At 46.9% G+C, this 25884-nt stretch overlaps 1 protein-coding gene across 3 annotated transcripts in view; it reads right to left on the bottom strand.

Moving 5' to 3' along the window:
- Rbm20 (RNA binding motif protein 20) overlaps positions 1–25884 on the bottom strand; it is a 202680-nt gene that overhangs the window by 20018 nt on the left and 156778 nt on the right. For all 3 annotated transcript variants that reach the window (NM_001107611.2, XM_087565441.1, XM_087565442.1), the window contains 4 exon segments: positions 4071–4695; positions 6766–6845; positions 12880–13011; positions 14873–15013. In NM_001107611.2, coding sequence (NP_001101081.2) covers positions 4071–4695; positions 6766–6845; positions 12880–13011; positions 14873–15013 — 978 coding nt within the window.

The following is a 25884-nucleotide window of genomic DNA, read 5'->3' as shown; positions in this document are numbered from 1 at the left end:
AGGTCTTGGCCACCACCTGGCCAGGAACCCCGCTCAGCTAAGACTTTCTCAATCTCTGCCCTCCCTGCAAATCTATTTTCTTGAAGGCAAATCGAAAGGATCCTCTAAGATGAAAACAAAAGTTGCATCCTCACTGCACTTTCCTGTCGGAACGCTTTGCACACTTCCCCTTTGCTGAGGACTAAAAATCGTCAATCTGCACACAGGGCCCTGCACATTACAGCTGCTGCGGACAGACCCATCTCGCCTCCCAACACATTAACTTGGTGCTCCACTCCAACCAATGTTGGCCTCTAGCCATACAGAGGCTTTGCCTATGTTGTTCCCTCTGTCTGCTCTTCCTCTGCACTCCCAAACTGTGGAGGCTCACTCCAAAGGTCCACAGGGAAGCCTGGATACCGACAGCATCTTATACAGCTGTCCTTAGCATCGACCAGAGGTTCCTCCGTTAATGTGAGGAGGAACTTGGTCGTTGCACCGTGCTCCCGAATGCTAGGCTCTCTGAAGTGAGTGAGTGCTTCTATTCTTCCAGATCTTTTTTTTCCCTGGGGTTTGTCTTCTGCAAGTCTCTGGTTGGGTGAGACCTACAGGCATGGTCCAGACTATCCATTTTCTTGTGTGTGTGCATGTTTGTGTACAGGCACATATATGTGTATGTGTGTACATGCTTGTGTGCAGGTACATATGTGGACAGCATATATATGTACATTAGAAGACAACTCAGGTATTGGTGTTCATTTCCTACATCACTTTAGACAAGGTGTCTTTCTCCTTTGCCCCTGTACTATGATAGCTGGCCCATAGGCTCCTGGAGATTTGAACTCAGGTTCCTATTTTCGCAAGAGAAAACCCACTCACTGAGCCATCTTCCCCACCCTGGACTTTATAAAGCATGGGAGACTCCATACAGAGCTGTGGGGCTGGGTCTTGCTGTGAGGAGAGGGCAGAGGGCAATAACCCTCTGGAGCTGAGCAGTGGCTGGCATCCTCCAACAGTCATCATGACTTGCTTGGCCTCACACCACCTAGCTGGCTTAGCTTCCCTGGACATATCTATGGTTGGAGAGGCCTCCCTTCTAGAAGGATGGACCTGTGCTTCTGTCCCTCATTCTTTCTCCATGACAAGGTTTCCTTACTTCTTTCTGGGGTTCTAAGGGCAGGTCTGGACCTGGCCACCCATTACCACCAGGAAACACAGAGGGGTTCTCCACCTGGAGAGCCCTCAGAGGGTCCGTCATGAGCACACACTCATTAAAGCACCATGGTAGCCTGAGGATCACACACCCAGCTGAAAGCGTAGGGAAAGGGGTGTGACTTGGTTCTCAGGAGTTGGGACTTCGCCCCTGAAGTCTGCTTAGTTATTGCCTTTCCCACAGGTATGCATCTAACACCTACTCTCTACTCCAAGGACAGACAGGGTCAAGGCAGTGTGAACACAAAAGGTTCCTGCTTTGAGAGATTGTGTTTGGGGGTTGTAGGATGAGGGTAGACAGTATATTAGATGAGGATGCTCAGTGCTCTGTGCCATGGAATACAGAAAGGGAGGAGGAAGAAGTGGGTTGGGACATTGAAATATTACACAGTGGTCATAAGTAATGACGAGGATGCTAAGAACAAGCAAAGTGGACTCCTGGGGAAGGAAGACTGCCCATGATCATGTTCAGAGGCCTGCCCACTCACCCTGATGGCCTTTCCTGGAGGCCCCGAGCCACCACCAGCTCTGTGACTACTTGTGAGCAAAGACAGCTGCCCTATGGTATCCATGGGGGGCTGGGGGGTATTCCAGACTCCTCCTTGCAGGCGCCTAAGGCCCTTGCATTAAATGGCTTCCTATTTGCCTATAACCCACACGTGTCCTCTTGTAAACCTTAAATCACCCCAGATTACTTTTTATCACTGTTCTCATGCAAACGCTGCGTGAATAGGAAAGTCTGCAGACCTTCACTATCGACACTCTTCTTAAAATTCCCGGCTGGCTCTCAGGATCCAGTGAAGTCTTTAACAAGGCTTAAAGGGAAGCCTACCCCCCATTCTTCTCTAATCTCGGCTTCTGTGCTTTTCCTGCTTTGCCATTGAGAAAACATGGCAGAGTGTGAAATGAACAAAGGAGATCTCTGGGCATCCTTTCTCTATCTCTGTCCTTCCTCTGTTACAGTGGGGCTTGAATCCGGGGCCTCTTATGGACAGGCAACACCCCATCACAGGTGTAGCCACTCATATTTGGGGTCAGGATCTCACTAAGTTGGCCTGAGAGGCCTAGAACTTGAGATCCTCCTGCCTTTGCTACCTAACAACTGGAACAACTGGAACTGTGCCACTAGGCCCGGCCCTGGTATCTTTTAAATAGAAAGCTAGGCGTTCATCTGCCATGGCCTTCTAGGGTATCTGACTCTCTGGCAGTCGATACTTTTCATGATCTTTACATCTGTGCTATTTGCTGAAGTCTGGTCAGTGATCCCAATGTAAAGACCTCGCACTCCTGAAGATGCAGGTGAGTGTTATCCCGAGAAGCTGCAATGGGTGCCCTGTTTCCTGTGGAAGACGCCAGTTACACCTCGGTAGCAAAGTCCTTTGTTGACTGTTGACGCGAGATGTCTATTCTTTACTCTCCCCTTCGAACTGACTTTACAACATATGCTGAAGAATGAAGGGCTTACCAAAAGACTTTGACCTGTGTTTACCGTGTGCTTACGCCAGAATTATGATTTTATGTTTTCTTAAATAGAATCTTTAAATATATCCTTTAAAAAAGAAGACATGTTGAAATAGCTTCAGGTTTTTGAGAATGGCCACTTGTTTCGCCTTTGCCAGCTGCAGCCTCTACCGAGGGCACCAAACCGGTTTTTGCCCGTTTCCAACACCCAGCTAAACACACTCTGCACGCAGTCTGCATTTTACAGCGTTAGTCGCCTACAGAGCTTCTGGTCCAGCTCCTCAACGTGGGTTCTATTGTACGCAGACTCTTTCATAAGTGTGTCAGCCCTTGGTCTCTGCTGCATACGGGCTCCCTCCTATGTACCTCGCATTGTCTGTGCCTAGGCCACCACCTGGCCCTCCTCCCACGCATGTGGGAGTAAAGGCTGAAATGATGTAGTCCAGAGTGACTCTTCAGTGTTCATGGAATTAAGGATCGGACTCCTTATTTGGACTGTCACCAACTCCTGGGTCAGGGTAACTAGAAGATATGCACAGATTTTTAACGATGAAGCTTCTTAGTGAGAACCCCCCCCAAAAAACCCTACTATCTCACTCCTATTTAAGAGGATGCCTCAGTTAAAAGTAAGTGTAAGGGGTTGGGGATTTAGCTCAGTGGTAGAGCACTTGCCTAGCAAGCTCAAGGCCCTGGGTTCGGTCCCCAGCTCCGAAAAAAAGAAAAGAAAAGAAAAAGAAAGTAAGTGTAAGCTAATTTATAATCGGAGCGTAGTACCCAGAGCTCCCCCCACCCTCTCAGGAACTGAAACAGTGTAGCAGACACTTGGATATAAGTGCCATTTTATTAAAATGAAATTAAAGCCCTTTATTGGGAGAAGCTCACCACCCTCAATTTCCCAGTATAATTTAGGGGTGGCAGTCACTTCTCCTTACATGTCATTGGAGCTCCAGCATCAGTAATACTTTTGGCACACAGAATGGACCAAAGATCTAATCTCCCTTGGGTGACTCCGTTGAGTGTCAACACCCCAGGAACACTCCACCCTGGGCAAACACAGAACTACAAAAGGCTTTTCCATCCTGCCTCTCCTTAACTTCCAGCAAAGGCAACAGGGTGCCTTGGGACTTGGAGCCAGACCACTAGCTCAACTCTGGCTGTCCCTTTTCCTAAGCCTGTCTCCTTGGTCAGATAGCACAGTGTTTTGTTTTACTCTCCACTGCTATGGTGATGATAACCCTAGCTCTGTAGGGCTGCTGTGAGGAGTAGGTGGTGTATTTGATAACTGTACTTAGGACAGCACCCCGGCACGTGACAAAGGGGCAAGAAACATACACCATCAACAAATGAGGCTTGAGACTCTCCTCTCCGCGGCCTGGTGGCCTGCCTCACCTTACCTGGGCTCACAATCGCATCCTTACCTCATTCTCTGCCCCTCGGCCTTCTTTTTTGTCATCAGCTCCTTCTTGGTCTCTGTCGGCTCTCTTGGTTTTACTTTTCTCACTTTGCTTGGACTTGGTACCCTCGGGGGCCCGAGTGACCTTGGGCTCCAGATCCTCTTCCTTGCCAGAGTCCTCTGGGTGAGGGTGTCTGGGCTCCCGTAGTCGCGCCTCTTCTTTCCTCCTGGATCTTCCTGGCACATCCTGCTGCTGCTGCTTTGGGTGTTTGTCCAACTTAGCTTTAGTCTCTTTTCGATGGTAGCCATCTTCCCGGCCTTTGTAGCCAGACGCAGAATGGAGTGGGCCGGGGGACCCTGACTTCAAGTACTTTTCCCGGTAGCCCCTCCCTCCTTCGAGTCGCTCATCCAACTCGGCTTTGTCCAGCTGCCTGGGATAGTGTTTCCGGTCATGTGCCCAAACATCCAACCTGTCCCTCTTGTCTTCCCCGTTCTCCCTCCTGGGCACCGTCTCCCGATCCTCGTCCCTCCATGCGTAGGAGTCACGGCCATTGCCCCAATCAGCCCGAGAGGGGCCAGGAGGACTGTGGGATCTCGGGGAGAGCGATCGGCTCATTGGACTTCGAGAACGTGGTCGCTCTGGACCATATCTGGGAGGAAGGGAGGAGACGGGTTTAGACCTGCAGAGCTCATACTCCGCATCACCCAGATGGAGACACACAGAGATCTCTCAGGGATATCCTTGGCACAACCTGCCCACCTAGGCATTCTTCAGTCACAACCCAGCGGTACACACACACAGTGTCCAGGAACCAGCCTGTCCTCTCTCTTTGCTTCTGTGGGCACAGACTTTTCCCCGAGACGCTCTCTGCTCCCTACCACAGTCTGCTTCTGGGAATCAGGAAGAATGACTACATTGGTTTAGCTCAGTCCTACCTAACTTCTTCTTGGAAGCTACGTCCAGGTATAGACCCCAGGAAATTCTCTTCCTGGGCATCTACAGGGTGAGGACTCTAGAATGAAGGGCTGAGTCTGAGGTTGCCATGGTCTAACTTTGAGGCACTTCCCTAGATCCAATTTTGCTTGTTTATAAGACTTGAAGCCATGTTTCCACTTAGACCCTGTCTCAGGATATAGGTGACTTCTCTCTCTCTCTCTCTCTCTCTCTCTCTCTCTGGGAATGAAAGGAGGATGCTCACAGTTGGGGAGCAGCAGGAGTGGGGAAACAGGTTCAGAGATCCGAAAAACAAAGTCAGGAAGACATCTAAGGGTTGGGAAAGGTTTCAGAACTCAGAGCTATTCAAAATTGAAATGAAGACATTGGAACCCTCAGAAGTGGATCTGCCTGAGATTCAGGGTAAAACTTCATAGTCTCCCTACTCTACACCAGCATGGTCTGTCTTTACACATACCGTTAAAACCCCAAGTAACCACAATTTAAAAATAAAAGCAGACGAACAAAACCCTCTCAGCCCTCCGAAGGCTGATGATTGATGAGCTCATGCACCCGATATCCTAGAAGGATAGAACATTTCCATTTGGTTCTCACGTGCTAAACAACACTGTATCCCTCACTGACGGGCAGAGAGGGGCGTCCTGTCTAGGACTGGGCTGCTAGTCTCTTAGCCAACCTGGGAAACGGGCTGGGCTGCTCTCCTCTACAACAAGGTTAGAGCACCCTCTGTGGCTGTTCTGGAGACTGCAGGTCTGGTAATGCATGCAGTCAATGTCTGGAAACAATGGTTGAAGGAACTGAGTGGTCTCCCGGCCCCCATCTACATTCTTTTTTTTTTTTTTTTTTTGGTTCTTTTTTTCGGAGCTGGGGACCGAACCCAGGGCCTTGCGCTTCCTAGGTAAGCGCTCCACCACTGAGCTAAATCCCCAGCCCCCCCCCCCCCCATCTACATTCTTAGTTCTGTGTCTGCACTCAGTTCATGAGAAACCGAGAGCTGGCCACCTCTAAACAGAGTCTCCGCCGTTACCACGTGCACCAGGGATGCATCAGTAAAATATAAACTTGCCCCAAAGAGCCAGATATCAACTCTCCATTCTGTGTTTTCCTCTCCAGCTCAGGGGGAATGTGTAAGAGGAAGCCCAGCATTTCCTGTGTCCCTGTCTAAGCTGAGCAGCAATTCTGAACTACAGTGGTAATGCCCATCTGAACAGGGATGAGTGGAGGCTAGAAAGCCAGGTGGATGGGTCGGGGCTACAGGTAGGCCATGTTACAATTCAAATCCCCCTTGATGAGTAATGTCACATCACCCTGACGCAGGCTAGAGTCATCTGAGAGAAGGGAGCCCTGATGGAGAAAATACTTCCCTCATAAGATCAGCCTGCAAGCAAGCCCACAGAGCATTTTTTTAAAAGGTTCGATTGATAGGGGAGGGCCCAGGCAATTGTGGGCAGTGCCACCCCTGGGCTGGTGGTCCTCGGTTCTACAAAAGAGCAGGCTGAGTAAGCCATGGGGAGCAAGCACCCCTCCACGGCCTCTGCATCGGTTCCTGCCTCCAAATTCCTGCCCTGTTAAGGGTTCCCGCCATAGCCACTTTGGCTGATAAACTGTTACAGACAGTGTGAGTGAAAGAAACCCTTTCCTCCCCAAATGGCTTTTGGTGATGGTGTTTCATCATAGCAATTGAGACTCTAAGACATCCCCTAAGAACCAGAAGCTAGAAGGTGTTTTAACCTCCAGGCCTGTGACCTAAGCCCCAGAGCCTCACCTGTCAGCTTCCCGGAGCATGCACCTCTCCCTTTGGGAGTGGATGTCCTGGATGATAGCAGCCACATTTTTCCCAGGTTTCTAGGGTAAAGTCAGAGAGATCATTAGAGAACACCTCGAGCACCAGCTGTGGCCAGCCTTGCTCCGTGCCCGGGACACAGGGAAAGGACAGAAACTGTTCCAGCCATGGAGGGATCACCTGTCATATTGAGACACAGAGGAAGGGACAGAGAGAAGGCAGTGACTCTCGAAAGTAGACCCAGGGATTCAGCCAGGGTACCTCCCACCTTGGGCAAACAGTATTTATATTCAGCAGAATGTGTAAACCGTCACAGTTATGTGCAGTGTCACATGCAAGCAACCGGGTTACCCAGACTACACATCGTCAATTCTCTGCGAGCCTCAGGAAGAGGCTAATGCTGGGCTAGGGCTGAGAAGAAAGCTCCTGTCTGGAACATTTCCCTCACCCTACACAGGGCTGCAGGTAGTCTTTCCGCCTTCCCTCAGAACTTGGCTACCGTTTTCTGCAGCCAACCCATGAGAGACAAGGGAGCCTGGGAACACTGACAGGGCTGCCAGAATCAATCAAAGCTATGTAACAAAACACGAGTCATGCAGGAGGCCGATCCCAGGCCTCAAGTCTGTGGCTTGTGCTGGAACAGAGGAAGCTACAGAATATATCCCCATACAGGGCCACCTTTCAGAACACAGTAAAATCCCCAGAGTGAGTTGGCTAAGAGTTTTACTTAGTAAAAGGAGTCTTAGGGGTTGGTGTATTCTACTTTTCTGGAACTTAATGCCTTTCCTAGTTGCTCCTTTCAGGTCCAGGAAAGAAGAGGGTAACCTTGTGAGATAGCAGGTAAGAGGTGACAGGGCAGCCAGCCAATGTCAGGGACAGACACATCCAGCAGCTTCTCTCCCCTAGAGCACAAATGTCCCAATGCTGTCATCATGCCAGAAAAGTGGAGGTAAAAAAAAGAATAAAATCAATCTATGATGAAATTTGGGGTTCCTTGTTATTGTGGGAAAATTTGGGTATGCAACAATGTAGAATGAATGCATAGAGAATCCCAATCTTGTGACGTCTGCATTCTGACCTTCTTTTCACACCTTCAGAACTTATGTTGAAGCAAATCTCAAACGCCGCCATCTCTTCCTCTGTTTTATGAGGACGGTGAGGCCGACCAACAGCCATCTAGTACACCAGGCTGTTTTCTCTGTCAGTGCACCTTGCTGCTTCTAAAACAGGGTAAAGGGTCTGAACTCAAATCTGCTATGAGTCTGCACTCCATCTGAACCAGGCTCTGTTCATGCCGGCCCAGTTGTTTCTGACATGGCTGGGTTTCCCAGCCTGTGGGCCTTTCTTCACTCAGTTTCTTCCTGGAAACACACTCTCTGTGCGGCTAATTCTCCCACCCCACAAGGCCCTGTCAATCAAACCACAGCCTTCTCCCTGGCCACAGAGACTGGTTAGGGGACGGGCACATGTGCTGAAGTAGCCCAACGAGAACGACTGTCAGATGTTTTTTGGGAGCTATAGGAGAAAGCCTGGCTCTCTCTCATGTGGGAGACGGGCCATGGAATCTGAAGGTAAGAGGGCTACCATGCCATCTAGAGGAGAGAGCCTGAGTCTGCTGAAGGCCGTCCCATGAAGCACCCTGAAAACAGAAAAGCCATGAACAGCAGAAAGCAGAGCAGAGCACATCATCTTGATGATGTCACTTGGGTCCCCGAAGCCAGCTGCTCCTTCACGTTGCATTGGCCGGAGCCAAGGAACCCCTTCTCTCACCTACATCAACAGGCTGAATCACCACGAGCCTCTGTTACATGCGGAGAGCATCTGAGGTGATTCCTGTCAGGGTAGGGGATGTAAAGCCTATTACTGCACACTTGGAATATGCTGACGGTCACGATGACCCAGAGGGACGTTAGGACAACATGAGGAGCAGAAAACCCACACCAAAGGTCAGAAAACAGTGCGCCCTACGTCTCTGCTACTAAAAGTGTGCTCTTAAGACCAGGAGGGACAGCATCTGCTGGAGGCTTGATAGAAATGCAGAACCCTAGCCTTGCCCAGACCTGCAGGGTCCCTGGTGACTTGCATGCACCCTGAACTTTGAGAGGCTCTGTCAGCACATTGTCTCTACAGTGTCCTGCCTGAGGGACTCTGAACAAAAAGCTAACTAGGTTCTCTGCCTTTTTGGTTTTGTTTTCATGTGGAAAACCTAATATTGTAATGTAAAAAAAGATACCAATCATATTTGGTGCAAACGAGTGTAGTCTCAGGGTTTGTTTGTTTGTTTGTTTGCTGTTTGTTATCATTGTGTGTTAGTTTGTTTCATTGTTGGTGTTATTGAGACAGGGTCTCACAAGGTAGCCCTGGCTGGCTTGGAACTCCCAAAAACAAGGCCAGCCTGGTCTTGAACGTATAGAAATGCACCCGCCACTACCTCTCCAGTGCTGGGGTTAAAGGCAAGCACCACTACACCCAGCCAACTGTCTCAGGTTTTCATCCTAGATCATCCAGTAACTATGGTCTTGGGCAAGCAAGGGAACTTCTACCAGACTCAGTATCTCCATCTGTAAAATTGAGATTATAATACCTGTCTGGCAGGACTGACGTCAAGATTAAAGTAGATAACGTATGGAAAGTGCTTAATACATTACCTGCCCCAGAGTAGCAGGGCTCAATTAAAGGTATACATTATGGTGTGCTCTTGTAATTACTATGATTATCTGCCCTGCACGCCTCACAGGATAGTGATTGTGAGACAGGGAAGAAAATGCATGGGAAAATTTGTTTAAAATCAAAGAACCCAAGTGTAGTCTGGCTGATCTCAGTATGGAGGTTCATAGAGGTTGGGCAAGTCGGCTCAAAGCAGAGAGGGGTGGAGCCAAGGATGGTGTGATCATTTTCCAACAGAGGGTCACCTTTGCTGGCTCTGGCTCTGTGTTTCTCTTCCTATCAGATGAAGTTCCTCACGCACTAGCTCCTTCCGTGCCTGTTGCCCACCCACAGTGGGACTCAATGACCATTCAGCTGGATGCGAGCCTGATGCTCCATGACGTCTTTAACTGCAACTCCCACCACCTTAGCTGTCTCCCTCCGCAGAGCGTTACTGTGCCTTGGCGCTTCAAGAAGCTACTGTTGTCCGTCCTAATTAGAATCTTATGACACTTCACTCGGAGGCCCAAGCTGCACTGGGAACTCTGTGCAGAAATTTCATTCCAGCCCCTGGGGGAGAAAACAGGAACTGGCTAGGTACGGAACAGGGTGGGGCTTTTCTCCTGTCTGATGCTTTAATTACAGAGAAAGATGATCCAGGCTGGGCCTGAAGCAGAATTGTTGGGAAGGAACTGCAGAGGCTTATTGCTATCAGAGCAGAGGGGGACCAGGGTAACTGACTGACATATTAATTACCCAGCTCTGCAGATGCTGACTTGCTGTAAGCCACTACTTAACCTTTGTCTCCTGACGTCAACCCTCAAGACTGAGGGCAGATTAAGGGCTGGTAGGTGTGAACAAATTGGACCCTAAGTAAAGATGGAAATGAGTCAGAAAAAAATATATATCATATTAGGTGGAGCAGTAGAACACCTAAATAAAACCAGGGGGTTAGATTTAAACACCAACGTGACAACAGCTACAATGACCCCCAAATGGACGTGTGTTCCAGTTAAGAGAACGGCAAATCAACAAGAAGACCTATTACAAAGAAAACCACAGCCTTGGGAAGAAACGCCCGCCAAGAAAACCAGAGGCAGGAACCATAAGGGAAAAAGTACTCAATGTTACAAGTCATCAGGAAAATAAATAAAATTCTGATAAACCAGGATGGTGCACCCATTCCATGGCCAGTTTAGAAAGTCAGTCAAATCAAGGTTAGCAAGACCAGGAACCACTCAAATCCTTATATGCGACAAGGAGAGTGCTATACTGTGACAAGGCACTTAGGGAAGAACTCACCAGAGCTGAGGTGAGTCTGTCCAGTCTAACAAATCCAGCCCTGGTGATTCACGCGTCCCCTGGTTAGATGCCCATGTGCATTTCTACCACCATAACATGTCTGACAAGTAGATTAGCACTGACCTTAAACCCCCCAAACTGGAAGCAACCAGAGACCTTTAACTACAGGCAAACAGGCAGGGGCATGCAACATTTCATAGAGCAATGAAGGCAGACATGGGATCAAGATGGAGTCTACGGAGGAAGATGGTTCAGATTTGGGTGAACTGGATAGATTTCATCTTGTCTACATTTATATAATACAGAATGGAGCAACCAGACCAAAAAAGCGGCCCTGACAAGATCCACCTTCGGGGATAGTGAGCCATCTGATCCTGCATCAAACTGTCTCAATGCTGTTTCCTCAAAAGACTTCAACCTTTCAGACTGATGCAGTCAAGACTTCACTTATGCCTGAACTTTCACAGCACCCAGAGACTGGACAACTAATGCCAGCTAGCTTTTTTTGACTTAACCACTTTCCCAATTACCTTTGGGCCCCTAAAAGGGAATTCTTCAGTCAATTCAGCAGGAAATATTTACAAAAGGACCATCACCCATCCCTTTAAATTGAGATAAATGGTTTGGGTCATTGTGATGGTTTGTAGATGCTCGGACTGGGGAGTGGCACTATTAGAAGGTGTGGCCCTCTTGGAGTAGGTGTGTCATGTGGGCATGGGCTTTAAGACCCTCATCCTAGCTGCCTAGAAGCCAGCATTTTCCTAGCAGCCTTCAGATGAAGATGTAGGACTCTCAGCTCCTCCTGCACCATGCCTGCCTGGATGCTGCCATGTTCCTGCCTCGTCAATGGACTGAATATTTGAACCTGTAAGCCAACCCCAATTAAATGTCCTTATAAGAAAAAAAAAAAAGAAAGTAGACATGGATGATAAAATGTTGAACAGAAAAGAGAAGACAGTGTGATTCCCTCCATATAATGTTTAAAGATGGGCAAAGCCAAACTCCACTGTCTAGAGTAACATGAAAATAAACACAGAAAAAACACAGGAATGATTATCCTCAGAGCAAGGAGAGCAAGCTGAGCATGGGGGCCTGTACTTCTGTATGTTGTCCATATTGCTTAACTTTTGTGGTGATTTTATGGGGTGTGAGATCTGACTATTAGTAGTACACTGATTATATATACATACATATATATATACATACATATACATATATATATAATATATACACACGCATATGTATAACTCAAGGATAAAAGAAAAGGAAAAGAAGAAAGCAGAACAAGCTAACAAAACCACAGCCCAGGTTGGAACTGACTGAATGCATCTGAGTTCTGAGAGGGGCCCAGCCAGCCAAGCATTGCTTAGAAGGACATATATCAGATAAGATACCTATGGAGTATATACCATAGGCAAATCAGATACCCATGGACTATATACCATAGCTATATGAGGTACTTATGGAGTATATATCATAGATATATCAGATACCCATGGAGTATATAACATAGATATATCAGATACTTATGGAATATATACCATAGCTATATCAGGTACTTATGGAATATATACCATAGACATATCAGATACCTATGGAGTATATACTGTAGGTATATCAGGTACCTATGGCTGATGAAAGAGAACAAGAGACCAAGAGGAATAGTAGAGAAGAAAAAGCTAGCAGTCTGAATGCCCAAAGAAGTTGCATTCAAGGGTAGGATTATCCTCATCAAACTACAACTACCCTTCTCCTTCCTGCTTACTCCTTCAAGACTTCTGTAAATATCTTTCCCTCCAGAATCCCCCGAGCTCCCAGCCAGCTTCATCACCCCGTCCTCTTATACTTACTTCCGTGAAAGCGTTTTATACTTATTTTATTAGTTTATTGAGAATTTCATATATATTGATATATAAATTTATACATGTATATACTGATTGATTGATTAATTTTCCCTCGCCCAGCCCTTCCCAGATCCCCCCTCCCTCCCGTCGTTGGGCACTTTTCTTGCCATATTGTCGTTTCCATTTCTGAGTGATCCCCGCAAGAACAGGCACTAAGCTCCTCGTTGTTTTCTAAGGTCTCCTTCCCAAGCATCACCGGCACGCAGGAGGGGCTGCTGAATGACTGAGTGAAAGGATGCTGTACCTTCAGCTGCAATTCCTTGTATCTCGTGGACATCCGAATGAGTAACTTCTCGCCATTGATAAGCGCGGGCTTTTCTTGGTAGTACTGGACCATAGCTTGAGCAGCTTCTGTGTAAGCCATCTCCAAGAAAGCCTAGGGTGGAGTAAGGCAGATAGTGGGCTTCACTGCAGTCATCTTAAACACGATCGGTATCGGGTGTGATTCCGATATTGATGACAGGTGACACAATCAGTGAGAACAAGCAGAGTTGCGAGTGTGGGTCCTTAAAGAGTGGGGGTGGGGAGCTCACGGGAAAACCTGATAGTCTGGAAATGTCCTTTATCTCAGCCTGACTGTTAATTATATGGGTTGCATGTGTTAAAAAAAATTAATGGAGCTGTACAATGGACACAAGTCTATTTCATGCACTTGAGAGGATCCATTTTATAGCTCAATAAAGAGAGGAGGAAAAAAATCAGCTCGAGAAAGAACTCTCTTTGATCACATGCGTTCAAAGAGAACTTTTTATTAACTCCACCAAGAGAGCTCATTACAGGATGGCTCCCATCCTGGTTTCCATGGTTACCAAACAGTATACTTAATTATGTATGTCCATCCTGAGTTACATCATCCCATGGAAGGCTATTTAGGATGGAGGGGTGGGCTCTGGGGCATGTGGCTGTGGCTTGCCATTTGGTGGTAGTAACAGCAGGGTACAGAAGCATAAGCCCAGGGCCCTACTTGAGCTCCTATTGGTCTCATTAAAGAGAAATACATTTGAAAGTGCAGAGGCCTATAAACCCCTCAGCTGACAGGATGTCCAGGCTGTTTGTGGCTTGGAGAAGAGAGGCTCCTGACCTTAGCAGCAAGGCAACCTTCCCTCTTTATTTAACTGTTCTGATAACTCAGGGATATGGGCTTTTCCACTGGGTCCACGCACACGGTTTCTAATAGACTGTTTTAATGGACTTGTCTGATTACCCAGTAGCTGCTGGTGCAAATCCAAAGCTGTTAGAGTTTCTCAGTATGTTTGGTTTACCCAATGTAGGACCCCTGAGAAGAATACACAATGAGCAACCTATCTGTCTCCAGAATGAGGGATGGAGAACAAACACCCGTGATCCACTGGGGCTTCAAGTTCTAGAGTTCAGACCTACACTGGAGAAAGGACTTCTCATCTACCTGATCGCTAGCTTTATAAAGTAAAAACAGTGACTGGAATAAAAGACTAAGTGGGGGCTGGAGAGGTGGCTAAGTGGGTAAGAGTGCTTTCTGTATAAGCGAGAGGACCTGAGTTTGGACCCCTGCACCCATGTAAAAGAGAAGCCCCAGTGCTGTGCACAGGCAAAGACCAGGAGGATTTCAGGAACTCACTGCCTGCTTGCCTAACTCCAGGTTCGGTGAGAGATCCGGTTTTTAAAATTGTGTGTGTGTCTGCGCGTGTGTATGAATATGTATATGGATGTACATATATGGCCGAGAGTCATTGGGTAGGATACCCAACACCTTCCTCAGGTGTCCTCCCACTCAGGAGGCTTCTATCAATTCCCCTGTGGTCTCCTGTTAGGTGACCTCACACATGGACACCAAGAACAGGTTAAAACATCTGTTCCCAGGCAGTTCTTAGCTTGTTCCACACCCAGGCAATCAGAAGTAATGAGCTTACCAACCGAACTGTAGCATTAGCTCAGGAGATCCGTAACACCGCAATGATTGGGAGTCTGTCAATTCCTATTTGGAAGCCAATTAGCTTTCCTATGTTAAGGAGTATCCCATATAAAAATGACACCTCCCCTCCCAGGCAATTCACAGAGGCCTGTATTCCCCCAGCACAAGCAGGGATTATAGAACCCAAGGAGGAAGGACAGCGACAGTCCCAACACTAAACCTCTGTGCCTTGCCTGTCAGGGACGCCAACCTCTCTTCACCTCTTTACTTAAAAAGATGCTGACAGTCTCCTTTCCCCACCACGCAGCTCATCAGGCATCCCGCAGGGTGACTGTGTGAGGCCTACCTGATTAGTTGACTTCATAAGGATGTAATTAGTGACCTTGCCAAAGGGCAGCCCCAGGTTGATGACGTCATTCTCCGTGCAGCTGCCCTCTGGGAGATTGCAGATGTGCACAACTCGTCCAGCACCTTTCCTCTGTGCAAACTGCTGGGACAAAGAGCAGGGTTGAGTCTTCAAATGACATCTCTCCCTACCCCTGTCCCAGACATTCTGAATGGCCATCTTCCTCCAGATAATGGAAAACGGTCATTTAGGAAAACCAATGCAGAAAAGAAACATACTCACAGATATGCACATCTTTATGCCTTCTAACTACAAAGGGGATTCAGATTCCCAACAAGGGGTAATATTGTGGGAGTTGTGCATTGATACCCTTTGAAAATGTTTTCTCAATATTAAATAAAACTTAGAGTACATATGGGTTCTGATCCCACTTTAGGAAGACTGCCTAATAACAATAAAAACCTAAGTGAATTTAAAGGTATACAGGTCACAAGATATTTACTAATTATTTTATGGTGTGGCAAAATGTTCTAGGAACAGCCTGTGGGTCCAATATTAGGGAATGCCTAGGTAAATGACGGCTCAAATGTATAATGGAGAAATTCACAGGCATTAGAAGGGAGCCAGTGTGTTGATATGGAATATTTTTAAGACAAAATTGTCAGGTGAAAAACAGGTCACCGCTTAGCATGCTTATTATAGTGTTGTCTTTTGGAAGGCAAAATTATATGGAAATAAAAGAAAACAAGTCCTGTAAATTTTTGTCACTTATTAGCGGTGAGTGACAGGAACATAATAGTTAATTAGGTTCACTTCTACAATTTTTAGATGTTTGAGCTGCATGGTTTGTTTGCAGGGAGATTTTTGAAAGATTATCAACAAGGATAGAAAGGCCTAGAGCATGTGTATCAACCTGTCAGACTGGTTACTCTCAGAGGAGCAGAGCAGGACAGGGGACACGCAGAAGCAAGGACAGACACGCTGAACCTGTTAGAGACAGGCCTTACAGGGTTCGACTTACATTTACAATTTTTTCAATTGAATGAAAAAGAGATAAAAGTATTTTGGAAACCGAATATGGGTACAGATATTCATGGCACCAACCTGTGGTTTATGGCAATGATTTTTCAAAAACATTCTTCAGCCTTGGGATCCTTTCATTAGACAAAAACTTGCTCAAGAGCCAGATATGCTCAGTAAATAAAAGGGGCTGTTCTGGTCAAATTTGGGGTTCCTGAACCCCACCAGACAGACCTGAAGGCAGATATAAGGAACAAAGCTTACAAGCCAGGACCTGGCTCTAATTCAAGCTCCTGGAGGAAGCCTAGCTTTGGTCAAACTTTAATCACCCCTAATCTCTAAGAGCTCAAGAATTAGGAAGCACAAACCAACCGACCTGGGAGAGAAGGGTGTAGTCTTCCAGACCAGAAAGCCTACATTAGCAGTCATCGTTTCTACCACAAAGTGAATTTCAGCATCTAATTATGGTCTGACTCTGCTGAGGTAACAGAAAGGGAGTATTTCAGGTCTCATCCCTAACAAGAGCTGGTACTTAGGGAATGCTACCATGAAAAGCCCTCCTTTGTCTTATCTGGGCTGAGGACAATTAGACTCAATTATCATTTCCTTTTATGGTTCCACCTTGACTTAGAGAAGCTTCAGGTGCCCCTTCTCCACTCTACCCCCAACAGTGTCCAGGTGTCAAGCACTTTCCCAAGGGGGAACACTGATTCCTTGGCTTAGAGCGGCACCGAGTTTCTATATCTCAAGCCCCAACCCCACCCAAGGGCAAGGACTCTCTACAACCCAGGAGAGTCTGAGCCTGGGTAGCAAAGACAGAGCCTTTCTGTAGTGAGGGCGGATGGAGGGCTCAGATCTTCCCTCCCATCCCAGTGACCTGAGGCAGATCCAGGTGACAGAAGAAAGAAGGCAGCTGGTTCCCTGAGTTCATTACCAGGAAGGTTAATTAAGCCTGTTAACTCAGCCTAGTCTACTCTCAGCACTGCACGTTTCTGCCCCATGTGACATTGTTGCAGACAGCCTGAGTAACATAGCCACATTGTAGCCAGACATGCAGGGTGACTTTGGACAATCCCTCTCCCAGCCTGTCCAGTTGCCTAGTGACCAGGCACAACAACCAGCTTCCCTTGCATTGTGTACACTGGCCTGAAAGGTTTTAAGACCCTTATCTGTCGCCTAAGATCTATCCATGGTACAGACTTTCACATCCAAAGCACTGAATAAATTCATCATAAGTTCTCACATTTTAGAGATTCAATCCTTGAACTCCTCACCAAATTCTAGTCAGAGAAATGGATTCTTTATTGATTCTTAGATGCTATAAGAGATTAATATTCTTCTAGTTAACAATCTCAATTTGAACTTTCCAACCAGCGAACCACACCCAGGGTTTAGATATACCAAGATACTGATTTTCCCAGCCTGGAGGCCATAGACCTCCACTGGCTGATCTCTCAGTCATTCATTTCTAAATAAGCCATGAGACAAAACCTTGAGAGGCACATTATATTCATGGTTTGCTCAGGGTTGCCTGATTTTGGAGTATGTGAGAAATCCTATACAGTCAAGTGTATAATCCCATACAAAAAGACAAAAAAATTGACCTTGGGTAGCAAGAACCATACAAAGTCAAACTAGGATTAAGGGAGACTACTGTATTATGTTTTTATGTAAATTAAATTCTCTTGCTGATTATTTAGAAAACTCCAGCTTACATTCTTTACTATCTATTGTGTAGATATTAAACACATTTAGACGCAAGCCATGTTTGACTTGTTAAAAAAAAAGTGAAGTAATCAGTATTACTGCTCTGTGCCTGAAACAACTTATATAGACATGGCCCTATTTCCTATCAAAGATCTTTTTTTTTGTTTTTTGTTTTTTTTTTTCGGAGCTGGGAACCGAACCCAGGGCCTTGCGCTTCCTAGGCAAGTGCTCTACCACTGAGCTAAATCCCCAACCCCCCTATCAAAGATCTTAATGAGAAGAGAGACAGATGGCCAGAGGGAGGGGCTAGGTCCCTGAGTAGTACATCTAGAATTAAGTTTGATCTCTGAGGACCCTGACAACTGCAAGTGCTTTTGATCGAGCAATAGGATGCTACACAGTGATGCTCAGAGTGGGTTTGCTAATTAGCCCTAAATGGCCTTTGGAGTTAATGATAGAGTAGTCCTTCCCTTATCTGTAGGGATACTTTCCAAGGCCCTCAGTGAATTCCCAAACCACAAATAATACCAAATCCTGTGTGTACTAGTTTCTCCTTCACATACATATCTGTGATCAAGCTTAATTTATAAGATGGACATAATAAAGGATTAATAATAATTACTTACAAACTAGAATGATTATAACAATACGTCACAGCAAAAGTTACTTAAAAGTTAAAAATAAAATATATAGGTTGCTTTTATGTCCCCATTTAATGTTCTTAGACCTCAGTTGACCTTGGGTAGCAAGAACCGCACAAAGTCAACCCAGGAATAAGGGGGACCACTGCATTATGGGTAGCAGGAACTACACAAAGTCAAACTGGGTATAAGCAGGACCACTGCATTATGGGTAGCAGGAACTACACAAAGACAAACTGGGTATAAGCGGGACCACTGCATTATGGGTAGCAGGAACTACACAAAGTCAAACTGGGTATAAGCGGGACCACTGCATTATGGGTAGCAGGAACTACACAAAGTCAAACTGGGTATAAGCGGGACCACTGCATTATGGGTAGCAGGAACTACACAAAGACAAACTGGGTATAAGCGGGACCACTGCATTATGGGTAGCAGGAACTACACAAAGTCAAACTGGGTATAAGCGGGACCACTGCATTATGGGTAGCAGGAACTACACAAAGACAAACTGGGTATAAGCGGGACCACTGCATTATGGGTAGCAGGAACTACACAAAGTCAAACTGGGTATAAGCAGGACCACTGCATTATGGGTAGCAGGAACTACACAAAGTCAAACTGGGTATAAGCGGGACCACTGCATTATGGGTAGCAGGAACTACACAAAGACAAACTGGGTATAAGCAGGACCACTGCATTATGGGTAGCAGGAACTACACAAAGACAAACTGGGTATAAGCAGGACCACTGCATTATGGGTAGCAGGAACTACACAAAGTCAAACTGGGTATAAGCGGGACCACTGCATTATGGGTAGCAGGAACTACACAAAGTCAAACTGGGTATAAGCGGGACCACTGCATTATGGGTAGCAGGAACTACACAAAGTCAAACTGGGTATAAACAGGACCACTGCATTATGGGTAGCAGGAACAACACAAAGTCAAACTGGGTATAAGGAGATGTACTGTATTATGGGTAGCAGAAACTACGCAAAGTCAAACCGAAGATAAGGGGACCACTGCATTATGGGTAGCAGGAACTGTGCAAAGTCAACCAAAGGTAGGGAAACCTGGGTCCTCCAGCCCGGTGTACTGGTGAGTGAATCGCTTGCCCTACACTCCCTGTGATCAGCTGTTCAGCCACTCTTGTTCACAACCCTGTCCGCCTTTCAGCTGGTGAAGATGTCATCCTCATGGTGTTGCAGATACATCTGTGCTCTAAGGAGTGACTGCTGTCATGGTGTTGGAAAAGACTCAGATGATACTTTGACATGCACTGAAGACACATGTATCTGGGGTATCTCTAGAGGGTATTTTTATGTCTAGTGCATGCTTGGCTGAAACCAGGCACCAGGAGCAAGATACTGGGAGAAAGAATTTATATCTACACCCCTGCAGCTCACTGTGAACCACTCACTGAACTTTTCTAGGCTTAAGTTTGCTTGTCTATAAATCCAGGAGAATAAAATTGATTCCACAGACTTATTGAGAAGATGAAATACCACGTCACACGTGAAGTGCTTTGGTATATAATGCCTGACCTAAATAAATGTCTGTCTCCTCACTTCCCCTAAGGATGCTCTTAGACTGAGAAAAAATATCCCGGAATGATATTAGAGAATATGCATCTTCTTAGGAAATTGAAATGAACAGTGTCTTCAAGCTACTCTTAAAGGACGATTCGGGGAAGAAAATGGCTACCAGACAGACAGACAGACAGACAGTCTGACCACGAGACACAGAAAAGCAGGAAGAAATAGATGGCAAGAGAAAAAGATATAGTCAAGTCCTGGCAAGGGCCATATAAGAGTCCCTTGTGTTCTCTTTTGTTAGTTTGAAGTATATCAAAAAGTATCAAAATTTTTAAGAGGTGTTCTAGAATAGAAACAGATGGATCATCGGGAAATGCTGGTCTCTCACTAGCCTGAGTGTCTGCCTGTGAGGTGCTGATGGGTTCAGTTCACACCCACCTCTAGGCTCTGCTGCCCAGCTCCCAGGAGACACACATGTGACAGGTGCACTTGAGACTTCCCAGCCCAAGGTCAGATCCCTAAAAGAGCTAAGGTGTCAGGGCTGTAACCAAAGCCCTAATTACCAAGCTCAAAGGACAATCATCCTGGCTAGGGGAAACTAACCTCAGATGCCCTCATGTGGGATCAGTGGCTCAGGCTGTGTATTCTAACACGCTGGGGCTACTCGTTTGCCTGATGCTGCTTCTGATGGTTCTTAGACCGGATCCCAGACTTCTCAGCTTACCCACAGATCTTTTATAGCTGGGTGGAAACGTGAAAGGAGCAAACAGACTTGTCTCTGAAGGTTCTGAGACCTTCCGCTGCCCTTTGGTGCAGGTAGAAACAGGCTCTGTGTGTGAGCTCAAAGAGGTTCTGTTCTAATACCTCAGAATTATCCTGAGGACGTGGCTCGAGGCAGCAGGCCTGTAGGTAGGAGGAGTCTCTGGAAGCGTTTCCTGAAGCTACAGATTGTAGATTCCACCTTCAATAAACATTTTTTGGGCTCCAAATGGATGTCTTTGGGTGTCCTCACTTTATATGGTAGACATGTAAATAAATGTCTGGAAATCTGCCGGTTGTGTGTGTGTGTGCTAAGGGCACATAGAAAGAGAGAAAGGACAAACTTTGTTCTTCACAATGGTGATTCTGAACAGAACATGCAGACAGAACCAAGTGTGACCTTCAGAGCTATGTATCTTGAATTAACCTAGAGGGTGGACACAGATGCTGTTTTGATCCATTTTCTCAACAGTCTATCCAGCATACTAGGTTTAACTTAAGAGTAAACCACTTCTACCTGGGCCAAGCATTTGTGTGTGGCTACCATTTTATTTTGTGGCTACGTTATTTCCATTCTGGGCTACTTTATCTCTGTAAACTTCAGAATCATCATACAATGTTAAAACTGGAGGCCTGGCTGAGTGGGGTAGCATATGCCTTTAATCCCAGCACTCAGGCAGCAGAGGCAGGTGGATCTCTCCAAGTTCAAGGCCAGCCTGGTCTATGCAGTGAGTTTCCAGGCCAGCAAAAGCTATGTAGTGAGACCCTATCTCAGAACGAAAATAAGACAAGGCTGGAGAAATTGCTCAGTGGTTAAGAGCACTGGCCATTCTTGCAGAGAACCTGGTTCAGTTCCCAGCATCAACATGGCAGCTCACAACGGTCTGCTGTTGCAGGGGAGCCAACTTTTCCTGGCCTGGTGGTCACTGGGCATGCGGGGAAAAATGCCCGTACACACCTGAAAAAGTAAAACAAGTTAAATGTAGGGTTTTTTATAAATTAAAATAAAATGGTAGAATAAAATGTGTATCATGATCTGACTTTTAAAGTACCTTTTGTTGCTGAACACTCTGTAGACAGAAGTTGTAGCAAATTTAGCTTGCCTTCAGTTTTCTCTACAAAGTAGGATGTGTGCATGTGTGTGTGTGTGTGTGTTAGAATTCTTTCTAAATCATGGTGTATTACTTTTGTAACAAGAAGAAGATAATGAAGATTTATTAAAAGAAAATTTTAAAATTCAGAAACTAAAGGCTTCTCAGCTCTCCTGTCAGCCCTCATGCACAGAGATGACGGGAGACAGTCACGCTCTGAGCCGTGGATTCGGAAGGCCTGGCAGGACAGGGAAATGCTCTAGAAATGCCAGCAACCTGAGGGACAATCTATGCCTCAAGCCTGTATCCTTCCACAAACATGCTGCTTTCCCCAGCCTCAGTTTCCTGATTTATGGGTGCTGGTATCGGTAAGAAAGCAAAATTAAAATGTCATCTATGACTCTGAACCCCGCAGGGTGGCCTTACAGCTACACTCAGACAAAATATGTCTTCAGCGGGTGTGAGAAGCCTATTTACGGCCTGAGGAGTCTGGACAGCCCTTGCAGAAACCTGATTACTCTGTTTATGACGACTCAGACAGCCAAGGAGAAGCCATGGGTCTGTGAAATAGCTCGACCTAAGTGAAAAGCAACACCCATCCCTGGGGACCCTGAATTGAGTGACAGGGGCTGGGGACACACACAAATCACATGCCACTAACAAACATGGCATGCAACTGTCTCTCTGAGGTCCCATCTCTGTCAAAATGAACCTGGGGAAGAGAGACTCCGACTCAGGCGGAGGCAAGGCCAGTTTAGATGTAGCCCAGCTGCTGCCAGATCGCAGTGGCTGGCACTTAGATTTTGTGGCACTTCAGGTATGTTTTGCACTCTCCCTCCTCCAGGCCCTGTGTCACTTTGTCCTCCTGCTTTGAAAGGGAGCTTTCGGAGTAGCAGTGGGTTTTTGTTGGTGGTGGTTCACAAACAATAGTACCCCCACTGGGACACAGTCTTGGTTACCACTGGTCTTGCTCCTGGAAAGATTACATAAATGGACTAAGAAAGAAAAGACCCTGGTTGTAAGCCTAAGACGTGACTGCAGAGAGACATGCGTCATAGCCCTGTCTATGCAGGTCTCTGTAAGCAAGGGCAGAAGTCCATGGTTGCTCTGAGGGGCTGCCCTGAGCCTTCACAGAAGAGCTCTGCTGAATGGTAGCATAGTGTAGGAACTGGTGGGAGTCCATGATGCCCCAAATATCCTTGGGGAGGTTCACGTGACCAGCATGACATCATAAAGCTTATAATGATAAAAACCAGTCAAATGAAACTCCTTCCCTCCTGTGGGATCTACAAGAAGCACTCCAATGTCTGTATCCATCTTGGGAGCTGCGCTGCAGCACAGAGGAATCTGAGTGTCCCACAGTACCGGAATCTTTACCTTGTTCCATGGCTGCCCACACCTAAGGTTGTCTCAGCTCCTCCTCTTCCTCCTCCTCCTCCTCCTCCTCCTCCTCCTCCTCCTCCTCCTCTTCCTCCTCCTCCTCTTCCTCCTCCTCCTCTTCCTGAGGAACTTAGGGGTAGAGTGTAGGGAGAAGGAAGAGAAATATACTAAGGAAAACAGTCACTGTAAGGAGGAGTCCTCTGAGAACCTGGGAGCAGGGCTCTGTGACTCCATGGTGAGGTGCGGGGCTCCCAGATCCAGGTTGCTTGAGTCTTAAACCACCTCCATTTTCCAGCAGTGTTACTTCAGGAAAGGTGCCAAGTCTCTCTCGGCCCCAGTTTCGCAACTGTACGATAAGGGTACCTATATATGGGGCTGGGCTGTCTGGAAGACTCAATGAGCTAATATGCTGCAAAACAGATTAAATGAGCTAATATGTTGCTAAGAACAGATTAAACACAACAGAAATGTTCGCTGTAGTTTGTGGTATCTGGGATCTCCTACCAGCTGTCTTTGTAGAAAGCACAGTGTTTTATACGCTTCCCACCTCTAGGCATTTAGACGTGGGACTCGGAGATTTTGGGGGTTTTTTTGGATTAACTGAAAATGTCAGAACCATCATCCTTGCACATCACCACATGGCTTGCGTGTGCCTGGCTTGTACAGTGCCTCCATGGGAACCTCAGATCATCCAAAGAGAAGCAGATAGGACAAACAGGCAGACCAGTGTAAGAATGTTGGCACAGAAACCTGGGTAGAGTCGCAGCCAGCACAAAGTGACTTCCCCAGCATTCTAGGTAGAAGAACGTATTACCTGGTAACAACCATTGTTAGTTCTGTGGGTCCTAATTAGTTGGGACCGTGTGCAAAGCATTGTCACATACACCATCCATGCAGGAGATGGACACTCGGTGGTCTATCCCACCCCGTGGGATAGCCTCACCCTCTGCTTTGGCCACTGGGCTAGAAGGCCATGTATGATATGCCAAGATGTACGGCATAACACAAACAAGTAACAGATCGTCTGAAAACTTAGGATCCCCTACTTTTCAAACTCATCATTTGGAAAGCTACTATCCATGTGTCCATAAAGGAATGGAGTTTTAGGGAAGTAAAATGACCCGTCTATGGCCGCACAGCAGTCAGCTCTAGCCCTACGACCTGAATTTAGATCTCTGACTCCAAGGCCACAGGCTCAGTGGTCAGGGCTGGAGGGCAGGAATGATGTGTGGGACAAACTCAGAACTGTCCTGCCCATGGCTCTTACAAACTTTTCTAATTGCCCCTGTAAGGGGCTCAAATGATACCAGCTCTCATCTTATACCCAAAGCTCAAGGAGATGTCAATGTTCACGCTCTGACCCCAGATTACCTGTCGCCCCAGCCAGTCTCCCCTAGCCAGCCCGGTAAGAGAGAATGGTAGAAACCACGGAACTAACTTGGACTAAAATATGAACTCCCAGATAAGCACTCTTTCCTAAAGGGTTTGTACCCAACACCATGGATAAACAGACAGGGGGAAACAGGAACCTGGGTCAGAGAGGCCTACTGTGTGGCCATGACTGTCACTCCCAAGTCTAGAAGCTACACTGTGCGGCTTGCTTTTCTGATGTTTGTAGAGATGCACAACACACGGAGGGGGCAGAGCATGGAGGCCTGCCCGGCAGAGCTTGCGAGAGAAGAGAGGAGGAGGCCACAGCTGCTCTCAGCACTGAATAGAAAAGCAGAGGCAGCAGCTGAGCCGCTCCCTCACCAGGCACCTCTGGTCGAGCTTGGCCAGGTGCATTTGTTTTTTAGCAGGCGCGAAGGCAATAACAGAAAAACATCAGAAGAGGGAAAGAGGATGTCACGACTACAGAAGAAGGATGGCGCGAACCCTTAGGCCTTTCAAGTATCAAAGCGCCTGCCACAGAGAAAGTGAAGGAAGAACAGAAAACAAGACCCAGTGCAGCGTCCAGGGAGATGCCTCAGCTAGCAACACCATGGTGACAACCCAAGGTTGGTCCTTGGAACCCACGTGAAAAGCTGGTGTGGCAGCCTACATCTCTCCCAGCTCTCCGCAATCAAGAAGAGAGGTAGAGACAGGAGAATGGCTCTGAAGCTCACAGGCTAGCTAGCCTGGAGTACATGACAGCAGAAACAAGAGAGGTAGAAGGTGAGCACTGACTCCTGAAAGCTGTCGTCTGGACACACACATAAAACCGCCCCTGGCTCCCCATCCCCCCAACCCCACACCTCACCCCTCTACACACAGTTAACTGACCCAGTCAGGAGCCTGGCAGTACCAGTCACTTTCACTCTTTGTCTCTAGAATCACACTCTGAGTCAAAGGGACCCATGGTAATAAAATACTAAAAATTATTTTAAGGGCTCAAGAGATGGCTCAGTGGCTGAGAGCACTTCAGGCTCTTCAGAGGACCTGAATTTGGTTCCCAGCACTGACTATCGGGCAACTCACATGCTGGCCTCTGGGGGTGTTTCTCACCTACCTGTGCCTTACACTGACACAGACACAGACATGTATGTAGATAATCTGGGAAGGGACATGCTAAGACAGGGTTTCACTGTGTAGCTTTGACTGACTTGGAGCTCCCTGTGTAGCTCAGGGCAGCCTTGCACTCACAGGGTCAGACCTGCTTTAGTGTCCCAAATGCTAGGATTAAAGATGTGTAGCAGCACACAAAGCAATACATTTTTTTAGCTAAGAACCTTTAAAACATATTAGCATATGGCTTTCCCCCTCAATCACTGTGAAGTGCTAGTCAGTAAGTATCTTTGATTTTAGGAACTTAGGTCAGAAAGCGCAACATTGTAGCTCATGACTATCATCCCAGCAATCGGGAGGTTCAGGCAGGATTGACATGGGTTTGAGACCAGT

This window comes from Rattus norvegicus, chromosome 1 (genome assembly GCF_021556685.1).
Source record: "Rattus norvegicus strain SHRSP/BbbUtx chromosome 1, alternate assembly SHRSP_T2T, whole genome shotgun sequence".
NCBI lineage: Eukaryota > Metazoa > Chordata > Mammalia > Rodentia > Muridae > Rattus > Rattus norvegicus.
The sequence above is the reverse complement of the archived record's forward strand: the minus strand, read 5'-3'. Positions and strand labels throughout refer to the sequence as shown.